The following is a 12,292-nucleotide window of genomic DNA, read 5'->3' as shown; positions in this document are numbered from 1 at the left end:
TGCTATGTCTTCTAATGATGCTGCCTAAGGGAAGCATGTATAGTGTAAACAGAATTTGGTCCTAGCACCGAAACCTGTGGAACTCTATAATTAACCTCAGTGTGTGAAGAGGACTCTCCATGTACATGTACAAATTGGAGTCTATTAGATAGATATGATACAAACCACTGCAGCACAGTACCTGTAATACCTGGAGCATGTTCTAATCGCTCTAATAGGATATTATGGTCAACAGCATCGAATGCTGCACTAAGGTCTAGCAGGACAAGCACAGAGATGAGTCCACTGTCAGAGGCCACAAGAAGATCATTTGTAACCTTCACTAAAGCTGTTTCTGTGCTGTGATGAGCTCTGAAACCTGACTGAAACTCTTCAAATAAGCCATTCCTCTGCAGATGATCTGTTAGCTGTTTGACAACTACTCTTTCAAGGATTTTTGATATGAAAGGAAGGTTGGAGATTGGCCTATAATTAGCTAAGACTGCTGGGTCTACAGATGGCTTTTTGAGTAAAGGTTTAACTACAGCCAGCTTGAAGGCCTGTGGTACATAGCCAATTATTAGAGATGATTTGATCATATTTAAGAATTAATAATTAATTAAGAATTAATTAATGGCAGGACTTCTTTGAGCTTGTAACAAGCTGCCAAACATCAGAAAAACTGTGAGCAACTGTGTAGCTGAAAATTCAAATAACTCTAGCAACATGCATTACGTCACAGCAACACTGAAGAGTCAGTGCTGAGATTAAGGTCCTGACACACTCAGGTGTTGTTTGTGTTCATTCTGTGGGGAGAAAAATGACCACGTTTATACAATGCAATCGTGTTATGGCAGGAACTGTCCACTCAACTTTTTGTTTGCATGATCGTCTAACAGGAACATAATGGCACATCAGGGTGCTGAAGTTAGTCTAATTTAAAGAAAACATTACCTGATGGGCTGTAAAAAGGTGGAGGTGTGGATTTCTTGTCATTACCTGTAGAAGATTCGTGCAGACTCAGTTTGAACTGCATGTTGGAAGCTTGTTGGAGACTAGAATTCAGAAAGGAACATGATCAGGACTTTTAGGACCAATAACCTGACTGAGTGTTGAGTGAAGAAACAAACTTAACTCATGCTGTTCACAAGGATACAGGACTGGAATTACACATTCAAGTTGGAACAGGTGCAGAGCTAAAAGCAGCTTGGTAACACAAACATCTGCGCAGTGATGGAATAAAACCAACTTCTACTGTGAGTGAATTTTCATTGCTGATGGCCTCTTTGTCACCAAGCTGCAGCAGGTATTTTACAAATCTATGATCAGGAACGTCAGGACCTGGTCATTGTTCTCACACCTCCATCACGTCCTCTTGATCTGTTTCTGCTGTGGTATGATCCAGCTCGAATCCCGAGTCCACTGAGGTTAGAAGACAAAAAGCTGGCATCACAAAGGTTTTGCAGCTTTTTATGCATCATTTCCTTCTACTTGAAAATACATTTCACTCATTAAGATCAAAGCTGAACCATCAAGTAAATCATGGTAAATGGCCTGTATTTGTATAGCGCCTTACTAGTCCCTAAGGACCACAAAGCGCTTTACACATTCAGTCATCCACCTTCACACACTGGTGATGGCAAGCTACATTGTAGCCACAGCCACCCTGGGGCGCACTGACAGAGGCGAGGCTGCCGGACATTGGCGCCACCGGGCCCTCTGACCACCACCATTAGGCAATGGGTGAAGTGTCTTGCCCAAAGACACAACGACCGAGACTGTCCAAGTTGGGGCTCGAACCGGCAACCTTCCAATCACAAGGCAAACTCCCAACTCTTGAGCCACGATCATCGTAAAAAAGAACACATGAAATACACACATTCAGATTATCGGACTAACCTTGACTGTTCTTAACGTGACTGTATTCTCATGGTTTTTGATCTTAAACATGTGAGGAGAATGTGTTTTCCAGAGCTTTAAACTAAATACAAAAACACACTTTTTAACTAGATTTATTGATGACAGAACTCAGTACTAGTTTCAGCACTCACGTGTGTCTCTGGAAGTTGTACTCGACCTCTCTGGGACACTGCAGACACAAGCACACTAACAGGTAAAGGCTCAAGTGAAAACTGACTACATTTTTGTGGTGGGGTGTGGCCTGCGGTGCCGTGCAGAGGAGGCGGACGCACCTGCACGGCATCTGCAATCACGCCCCGCCGAATTAAATATTGTACTGGGTCCTGTGGTTGGCGTTGTTGTTGTGATAGTGTTGAGCAGGCAGCGGAAGAGCTGCAGCTCTGTGTGTATTGTGGACAGCAACCGTCAAAGCTTTAATAAAAAGCATCAAAATGCCACTGGGTCTGCCGTGTATGTTTACAATTTCGTTTGAATTAACTTTATTAAATCTTCCAATGAGGATCTCAAATAACCAGTGCAGTCAACCACCGCCTATTCGTGGTTCAGTATTTATGGATTCGCCTATACATGGAGTTTTCTGTGGAGCGTAACTCCAAATGATTTGTTGCCCTTTTCTATTGCACTTTTGTGGCAAGCAGTGCCTAACTGGTCCAGGAGGTAAAATCTGAATGGACTATTGATGTAGCATGACAACTGGTTTTATCACTTGGTCATAGGATTTGTTTGGGTGTCATCATGAGAGTGCTCTAGTGGAAACTCTTCCATGGAGTGAATCACCGGTGGCAGCGGGCCTCACAAGAATGCCCTGCTGTCTCCTCCTCCCTAGAGTCAGTGTCGGGCGACCACATGTCACCACTGAGCACAGCACAAACACTACACACCACCAAAGGTCGTGAACGCATCCCCACACACTGCCCCAACAGGTTATTAAATCTGTCCCCAGAATTAAGGGATGCCTCAGGCACAAGCTGACTGCAGTCTTTACTATATGAAAAGCCTTCAGCTAATCCAAAATGCTGCAGCAAGAGTGCTGACAGGGACTAGAAAGAGAGAGCATATTTCTCCTGTTTTGGCTTCCCTTCATTGGCTTCCTGTTAAATCCAGAATTGAATTCAAAATCCTGCTCCTCACATACAAGGTCTTAAATAATCAGGCCCCATCATATCTTAATGACCTTGTAGTACCATATCACCCTATTAGAGCACTTCGCTCCCGCTCTGCAGGCCTACTTGTTGTTCCTTGAGTATTTAAAAGTAGAATGGGAGGGAGAGCCTTCAGTTTTCAGGCCCCTCTTCTGTGGAACCAGCTTCCAGTTTGGAAGCAAACCTCTACAGTGGCCTGAAAAACTTCCAGGAAGGCCTGGGGTCCTCTCCCTCCTTCAGCCAGTTCCTCTCCCTCCATCAGCCAATGGAGCATCACCACTTTGCCCACCGATGTAGAACAAGGTACAATACACAGAAAATATAGAAACAACACACAAACAAGAATCCACAATGCCCACTCAAAGTAAAACCTGAATGGACTGTTGATGTAGAGTGTGCCAACTGGTCATCAAAATAACTTCACTGTCTTTACTGCCCTCTATCAGGTCTCCAGCAATATACCCACAAAGTATGAGTTAGATCAACAGGTGTTGAGCAAACTGCTCCTCTGTTCAATGAAGTCTGAATGAAAGTGTATGGATAAGCTATGCTTCAGTTTAACAAGCATAACCCAGTTGAATTTTTATTTATTTGATTACCTGTCTGAAAGTTTTCTATCCCAAGTCAGTTTACCTCTTGCATCCTGAAAAGGATAAAGGCACAACATTAGTATCAGGATATAAGATGGGAAGAAGAATTACTCAACTTTGTTCTCATAGACACAGAGGCAGACAGAATGATTTAGTACATAATGTAAATACTCTTTGTCTGTAGCAAAAATATTAAGCATTAGATCAAATATTAACAATACGGTGCCCATAGGATACTACTAATACTGCCCATCAACCCTCCCAGGGTATGGCTGCCAAAGGTGCTAGCAGGATGACTGCACACCAAAGCTGTTTTTTTCTTTTCTTCTAATCTTGGCTGCTCCCTTTATGGTTGACACAGTGGATCATCTGCCTCCATCTCACACTATCCCTAGCATCCTTCCCTGCCACTCCAATCATCTGCATATCCTCTCTCTCCGTGCATAAACTTGTGGTCTTGCTCCTTTCCTCTAACCTATTAGACTGCACACCAAAACAGTTTGCCCTTCAAATTCCTTTCTGTGACTGCATTGAGAGTAGCTATATTTTAACAGAGATTTTTAATTAATGCATTTTTAATTTCTAAATAAAGAGGAAGATAAAATAAAGGGACTTTAATGATGTGGATAGTCTATGTATTTGTGAATTAGAAAACGTGTTTCTGAGTGAAAGAGACCCATGTGCAGACAGAATTATCTGCTCTACGGCCTTTCTAATGGATGAGGCTACTCATACTCAACTGCACACAGAGACACTGAAGAACCAGGTGACCAGAACCCAAATCCAGGGTACAGAAGCTCAGTGAATGTGGTGCTGAAGGTGTGGAGGTGGATCAGAGTGTCGGAGGAGACTCTGTAGAAGGACAGAGTGCCACCAGGACAGTCCACATACACCCCTACTCTGTGAGAGACCGAGGAGGAGGTGGAGGAGATGAATGCTGTTTCATCATTGTGCCAGACATGGTAACAGGCGTCATCAGAGCACCTCAGACTCCAGGACTGATCATTGCTTCCAAACCTGCATCCATTACTGCTTCCTTTCTTTTTTATTCCTCGGTAACTCACTGATAAATCAACCTTCCCTCTCCACTCCACCTCCCAGTAACATCGACCAGTCAGACCATTTCTACAGAGCAGCTGAGGAAGCTCAAATCTGTCATGATGGTCAGGATATGACTGATCCTCCTTCACCAATGTCATTTTCCTGTTGTTGTCAGACAGCTTGATCTTTGTATGTATTGTGTTTGCGCTGGGTGTGGGTTCACAGATATCTAAGGAGAACAAACACAATACAGCTGCAGTTACTCATCCATCATCTGTTCATTGATTGACTCTTTGATAATGACTACTGACATCACAGATGTGAATGAGTGATGTGACAGTTTAAAGATGGTTGAATGTGTGCTGCTTTGTATTCATGAATCACATCAAAAACACGCTTACACTTCCTCAGACCTGGTCTCAACCATCGGACTCCAGCAGGCCTCAACCTAAAGGTAGGAGGGGGGTCAGACCACCTCAGTGTATTTCACACATCAACATTACATGTATTTGTAATACATACAATGCAATAATGGTTGTCTAATAGACTCTATTGTGTTCATGTAAATGGGGATTCTTTTTCACAATCAGAGGGAAATTACACTAAGGTAATTATGGAGTTCAGGGTTCCATGCTAGGACTGTGCTAAAATGGTAAATGGCCTGTATTTATATAGCGCTTTACTAGTCCCTAAGGACCCCAAAGCGCTTTACATATCCAGTCATCCACCCATTCACATTCACACACTGGTGATGGCAAGCTACACTGTAGCCTACAGCCACCCTGGGGCGCACTGACAGAGGTGAGGCTGCCGGACACTGGCACCACCGGGCACTCTGACCACCACCAGTAGGCAATGGGTGAAGTGTCTTGCCCAAGGACACAACGACTGAGACCGTCGGAGCCAGGGCTCGAACCGGCAACCTTCAGATTACAAGGCGAACTCCCAACTCTTGAGCCACGATCATGCAAATGTAAGACTGTGCTAGTCTTACATTTGATCAGTATCTCTAACATTAGAACCATCTTCACTCAGAGTGAAGCTAAAAAACTAGTTTGTGCATTTATTACTTCTACTCTGGACTATATACTTGAGGGGTCAGGTGAAATGTGTGTAGGGTGACAGTCAGTGGCGGGGCCCTGTGGTTTTGTACCCAGCTACTAAGGCTGACTTGAATGGAACTTGAGCTGCTGCATGAGGTTGAGAGATACTAGTTAGATATAGTCAGGCTCACTGCAGTGCATGGCTTGGGCTCTGGAATTAATCTCCTGGGAAGGGGTTGAACTCTGCTCCAGTCTGGAGTAGCCCTCAGTCGGCAGGGATGCCCGATACAGGCCTTTCCCAACAGTGACTGTTGGGAAAGGCCTGCCTGATCCAATCCGACCTCGAGTGGTGTTCTGTTATTGGACTTCTGTGCAAATTACACTTTATCCATAACAAACGCTGACCGTCAACAACAATAATAATCGTATTATCAGATTCTGGTGAAGAGAGGTGCCAAGCTGTCAATTGATCACCACTTGGTAGTGAGTTGGATTAGGTGGCAAGGGAGGATGCTGGACAGACCTCGCCCTCCTAAATGTATAGTGAGGGTGTGATGGGAACAGCTGGCAGGGAATGGACCATATTCTGCTGTGGGACTTCAGAGGCAGGTAACAGGTACAAGGAGGCCAAATGGAATGCAGATTCGGCAGTAGCTGAAGCAAAGTAGCAAGACGATTTTGGTGACGCAGAGGAAAAAGACTTTTGATCTGCCTTGAAGAGGTTCTGGCAAACCATTAGGCAACGTTATAAAAATAAATCTAACAAATAATGACAAATTAAATGACCTTTTGAAATAATTATATCCTAATCAATAACACTAATAAAAGTTGCAGGAAGTGAAAATACAAAAGAGGTATTCTTCAGCCTGGAGTCTTCTTTTAGCATATATGGATCACCCCAAACTGAGTAAGCCAATTTTTGTTCTTGGAGTTGCTTGAAGACATGCTACACACATACATTCATATCCAATTAGTACTTTTACTGTCATGAAAAGAAAAACGTTTGCTACTTGTGTGATTGTTCATGTAACACGTTTGTTCAGCATGATGGACAGGCTGAGTAAAGGAAAGGGATTGACTATCACACACTGTCTGTGGCTGTACCAGACCTCCCATACCTAAGGTTTTTCAGTTTCGATTGTTGGTCCTCTAGTCTAGCTGACAGCAGAGCCACTCCTGAGTCTCCTGGATGATTATAACTCAGGTCAAGGTCTCTCAGATGGGAAGGGTTAGATCTCAGAGCTGAGGCCAGAGAAGCACAGCTGTCCTTTGTGATAAGACAACCTGAAAGACTGGAGGCAAACAAAACAACACAAGACTCTTGTTCACTCCTCGAACACAAGCAAAAGAAAATACTTTAATTCACTTTTCTTCTCATTCGATCAAACAGGTTGATTCCATCAAAATAAATACTAAGCAGAGAAAAACTTCAGAGTCCTTTCTGAATACTTCTTAAATAAAAAATAAAAATAAAATAAAAAAACAAGGTGACTCAGTTATATAAAAATATTTTTTAAGTCCCGACACTAAGCTTGGCAGATTTGTTTGGCCAAACATATACCACTTCCTCAATAAAGAATTAAGCATTAAATTGAAAAAAAAAAAAAAAACAATAAGTGGGAGTGCTTGGTACTTGTACCTCACAAGATAATCCCTCCATCTTTTATTTTAATCACTTAAGTTAAACAGGTAATGAAGAAAATGGATGGATAGATTAATTACAAAATAAAAATAATGGAAATAAATCCAGAAATTAGTGATGAAGTTTAGTAAACCGTCATTTGACAATTGACATTAGAAAAGACAATCCTAACCAAGGTAGAAGTTTTTTAAATTATGAAAATTAGCTTTCAGTTATCTTTTTAATGTTACTTGACCTCAGAGTTTCCAGTTTGCATTGTGGATTCTTGAGTCCTGCGGACAGAAGCTTCACGCCAGGGTCCTGCAGGTCATTGTTACTCAGGTCCAGCTCTCTCAAGCTAGAAGACTGGGAGCTGAGAACTAAGGACAGAGTTTTACAGCTTCTCTCTGTAAACTTACAAAAGCTCAGACTGAATAGAAAATGACAAGAAAAAGAAAAAGAAAGAAGAAATTAAGTTTCAGTCAGTACCAGCACATTTGAATCACCAGGACTAAACAGGATCTCTAAACACTTACAGTGCTTTCCTAGTTACTTTGACCACTGGCAGCAGCCTCAGAAGAGCCTCCTCTGAAGCAGAGTATTTCCTTAGGTCAAAAACATCCAGACCTTCTGATGACAGTAAGATGAAGACCAGAGCTGACCACTGAGCAGGAGACAGTTTTTGTTTTGAAAGACTTCCTGAACTCAAAGACGTTTGGATCTCCTTCCATAGAGAACAATCATTAATTTCATTCAGACAGTGGAACAGATTAATGCTTCTTTCTGCAGACAGATTCTCACTGAGCTTCTTCTTGATGTACTGGACTGTTTCCTGACTGTTCAGTGAGCTATTTCCTGTCTGTGTCAGTAGATCCTGTAGAAGAATCTGATTGGTATGAAGTGAAAGACCCAAGAGGAAGCGAAGGAACAAATCCAGGTGTGCATGTGGACTCTGTAAGGCCTTATCCACAGCACTCTGGTGGAGATTTTTCCTTTTAGGTTTATTTTGCAAAAGTTTAGACCACCAGGATGTTTGCTGTTTTTCTAGCAGGTTGACTCCAGAGTTGATGAAGGTCAGATGGACATATAGAGCAGCTAGAAACTCCTGAACACTCAAATGGATGAAGCAGAACATCTTGTCCTGGTATAGCCCTCTCTCCTCTTTAAAGATCTGTGTGAACACTCCTGAGTACACCAAGGCTGCTCTGACATCGATGCCACACTCTGTCAGGTCTGATTCATAGAAGATCAGGTTTCCTTTCTGCAGCTGATCAAAAGCCAGTTTTCCCAGAGACTCGATCATTTTCCTACTCTCTGGACTCCAATGTGGATCTGTCTCAGCTCCTCCATCATACTTGACTTTCTTCACTTTGGCCTGAACCACCAGGAAGTGGATGCACATCTCAGTCAGGGTTTTGGGCAGCTCTCCCCCCTCTCTGGTTTTCAGTACATCCTCAAGCACTGTAGCAGTGATCCAGCAGAAGACTGGAATGTGGCACATGATGTGGAGGCTTCGTGATGTCTTGATGTGGGAGAAGATCTTGGTTACCTGGTTCTTATCACTGAATCTCTTCTTGAAGTACTCCTCCTTTTGTGGGTCAGTGAATCCATTGAGCTCTGTCACCATGCCAACATACTCAGGAGGGATCTGATTGACTGCTGCAGGTCGTGTGGTTATCCAGAGGCGAGCAGAAGGAAGCAATTTCCCCCTGATGAGGTTTATCAGCAGCACATCCACTGAGGTGGACTCTGTAACATCAGTCAGAATTGTAGTTTTGTGGAAGTCAAGAGTAAGTCGACACTCATCCAGACCATCAAAGATGAATACAACCTGGAAGTCTTCAAAACTGCAGATTCCTGCTTGTTTGGTTTCAGGAAACAAGTGATGAATAAGTTCTACCAAGCTGAACTTTTTCTCTTTCAGCACATTCAGCTCTCTGAAAGTGAATGGAAACATGAACTGGATGTCCTGGTTGGCTTTGTCTTCAGCCCAGTCCAGAGTGAACTTCTGTGTTAGGACTGTTTTCCCAATGCCAGCCACTCCCTTTGTCAGCACTGTTCTGATTGGTTTATCTTTAACAGATGAGGCTTTAAAGATATCTTCTTGTCTGATTGTTGTTTCTGGTCTGTCTGGTTTCCTGGATGCTGTTTCAATCTGTCTGACCTCATGTTCATCACTGACCCCTGCAGTCCCTCCCTCTGTGATGTAGGGCTCTATGTAGATCTGATTCAGAAGGGTTGGGTTTCCTGCTTTAGCGATTCCTCCAAACACAAACTGGATCTTCTTCTTCAGGTTAGGCTGACACTTTAGAAGAAACTCTGAGTAAAATAACAACACATATTTAGATAATATAAAGCTTATGTGTAAGTTCATTAAGTGTTATGTCCCAGGTCATGATTTTGTGTGTTGTCTTTGGTCGTCACACCCAGTGTTGGGAAGGTTACTTTTAAAATGTATTCCAGTACAGATTACAGAATACATGCTCCAAAGTGTATTTTGTAACGTATTCCGTTACGTTACTCAATGAGAGTAAAGCAGAGCTTCCCAAAGTGTGGGGTCCGCCCCTGTGGCGGAGGCGTGGCCCCGGGCGCAGCTGCAGGGGAGGAGTGGAGCGGAAGGCTCAACGGGGCGGCGCCGCGAGGCCGGTAAGAACAGCTGATATTGTTTATGGACTGATGATGGTCTCCTCCGCTGTGTTTATAGTGAGACGAGGAGGAGCGGCCAGGAGAGATCAGCTGGGCTCGAGCTGTCAGACGGTGCGACTGAGTCAGCTGTCAAAATACAAATATATCAATAAACGTGGAAGTTGGCTATACCTGCCTGTGTGTGCGTGTGTCTGTGCTGGGTGTACTCTACAAGTGGTGCCGAAACCCAGGAAAGTGCCGGTGGGGAAATGTCCGACCCACAGGCCACGCCACCCGCCCAGCCTCTGCAATTCTTGGCGCAGATGCTGGCGGAGATGGCGACGATGAGCCGGGATCAGGCGGCCGACCAGCGTGCCCACCTGGCCGCGCTGCGGGAGCAGACGGACCGACAGACGCAAGTTCTGGAACGGCTGGTCGGGGCCGCTGCCACGCCGAAGCCCTCGCCGCTGTCGGTGTCGGTGCCCCGGATGGGGGACGGGGACGACCCACAAGTTTTTTTGGAGACCTTCCGTGCCACGGCGGAGGCTTGCCAATGGCCGCGGGAGGAGTGGGCTCCGCGGCTGCTCCCCCTGCTGTCTGGGGAGGCACAAACAGCGGCCCTGAGTCTGCCTCCGGCGTCGAGGAGCAGCTTCCCGGACGTGAGCCGGGCGGTGGTGGACAGGCTGGGGCTCACCGCCGAAGACCATCGCCGGCGGTTCCGGGCCTGTCGGCTGGCTACAACGGACCGACCATTCGCCTGGGCCCGGCAGCTGCGCGACGCGGCGGTGCGCTGGCTGCAACCGGGAGCATCGGAGGGCGAGACGAAGCTGGTGGACAAGGTGGTGCTGGAGCAGTTCACGGAGGGATTGCCAGCGGAGACGGCGAGATGGGTCCGGTGCCACCGGCCCGCAAGCCTGGAGGTAGCGGTGACGCTAGCGGAAGACCACCTTGCCGCTGGAGCAGGGGAACCCGGGGACGCCGGACGGAGGCCGAACAAACAGGCCCCAGTGCCGGCCCCGAGACGCCGTGTGCCGGCACCAGGGCAGGCAGAGCGGCTGCCGGCGCTGAGCCCCACTAACCCTTTCGCGGCGTTGGTGCCGTCCAGGGCAGCCGAGCCAAGTGGAGCCGCCCCCGAGCCACGGACAGCAGCACAGACGCCGGGGCCGGAGTGTTGGAAGTGCGGGCAGCCGGGGCACCTGAGGAGGGATTGTCCGCTTATGGAAGTGGGGCAGGTGTTTCGTGTTGCTGGCGCCCCAGCACCCTCCCCCGGTCCAGGAGGGACATACAGTATTCCGGTAAGGACTCGAGGGGGTATACGCCAGGCGTTGGTGGACACGGGCTGCACGCAGACCCTCGTACACCAAAGCTTGGTTCGCCCCGGGGCATTGCTGGAGGCAGAATGGGTGGAGGTGAGGTGTGTGCATGGTGACGTTCACAGGTATCCCATTGTGCCGCTGTTATTAAAGTATAAGGGCAAAACGCATAGAGTAACGGCGGCGGTTAGCCCGCGCCTGTCGCACCCCCTGATTCTGGGTACCAATTGGCCGGGGTTTCATCAGCTACTGGGGCAGTACGCGGGGGTGCGATCACGACCGGAAGCGGGGTGTAGCGTGTGCGCGGCATTCAGCGGTGACGCGGGGTCGTCCGACACCGACTCCGGGGGGGAGGAGCTGGCGGGTCCCTCACGGGACGTCCCGCCGGCCCCGGAAGTGTCCCCCATGGGCGATTTCCCACTGGAGCAGTCTCGTGACGGCACCCTACGCTCAGCCTTTGACCAAGTGATGGCTATTGATGGTCACGTGGTGCGCCCTGAGGCCGCGCAGACCTACCCGCGTTTCGTCTTATTAAACGACCGATTATATCGAGTGAGTCGTGACACTCAGACAGAGGAAACACACACCCAGTTGTTGGTGCCGCAGGGCCGCCGGGAAACGCTTTTCCAGGCGGCCCACTATAACCCCATGGCAGGGCATATGGGCTATGAGAAAACTCTGGAGCGAATAACGGCCCGATTTTATTGGCCGGGCATCCGAGCGGATGTGCGCCGATGGTGCGCGTCCTGCCCGGACTGCCAACTTGTTAACCAGCCGGCCATACCGAAGGCGCCGCTGCGCCCTCTCCCCCTCATTGAGGTCCCGTTTGAGCGCATCGGCATGGACCTCATCGGGCCGTTTCACCGGAGTGCACGCGGCTACCGCTTTGTGTTAGTCCTGGTGGATTACGCAACGCGGTACCCGGAAGCAGTTCCGCTGCGCACCATCTCTGCAAAGAGTGTGGCGCAGGCACTGTTTCAGGTCATCTCCCGAGTCGGAATCCCGAAAGAGATACTGA

General features: G+C 47.1%; 1 protein-coding gene across 1 annotated transcript; it reads right to left on the bottom strand.

Moving 5' to 3' along the window:
- Positions 1-4,356: 4,356 nt before the first annotated feature.
- LOC146692642 (NLR family CARD domain-containing protein 3-like) lies at positions 4,357-9,710 on the bottom strand. The gene is made up of 5 exons (XM_085433501.1): positions 7,873-9,710; positions 7,593-7,766; positions 6,834-7,007; positions 5,074-5,120; positions 4,357-4,901 (listed from the first exon to the last, which is right to left on the bottom strand). Exons 1-5 carry the CDS (start codon positions 9,708-9,710, stop codon positions 4,357-4,359), a joined length of 2,778 nt encoding a protein of 925 aa, XP_085289627.1.
- Between the last annotated feature and the right edge of the window lie 2,582 nt (positions 9,711-12,292).

Source organism: Copadichromis virginalis, linkage group LG15 (assembly GCF_057382275.1).
Source record: "Copadichromis virginalis isolate Kocher_CV1m ecotype Utaka linkage group LG15, C_Virginalis_male_GT1.1, whole genome shotgun sequence".
Classification (NCBI taxonomy): Eukaryota; Metazoa; Chordata; class Actinopteri; order Cichliformes; family Cichlidae; genus Copadichromis; species Copadichromis virginalis.
Note: the sequence above shows the minus strand (reverse complement) of the source record. Positions and strands in the feature narration are given on the sequence as shown.

Excerpts from the sequence above, each read along its gene's own strand:
- LOC146692642 (XM_085433501.1), bottom strand. The coding sequence starts at position 9,710 with ATGAACTTACACATAAGCTTTATATTATCTAAATATGTGTTGTTATTT. Across the intron at positions 7,767-7,872 it reads AAAGTAACTAGGAAAGCACT|TCTGAGCTTTTGTAAGTTTA; the intron begins GTAAGTGTTTAG and ends TTTTCTATTCAG. Across the intron at positions 5,121-6,833 it reads TCGAAACTGAAAAACCTTAG|GTTGAGGCCTGCTGGAGTCC; the intron begins GTATGGGAGGTC and ends TCCTACCTTTAG.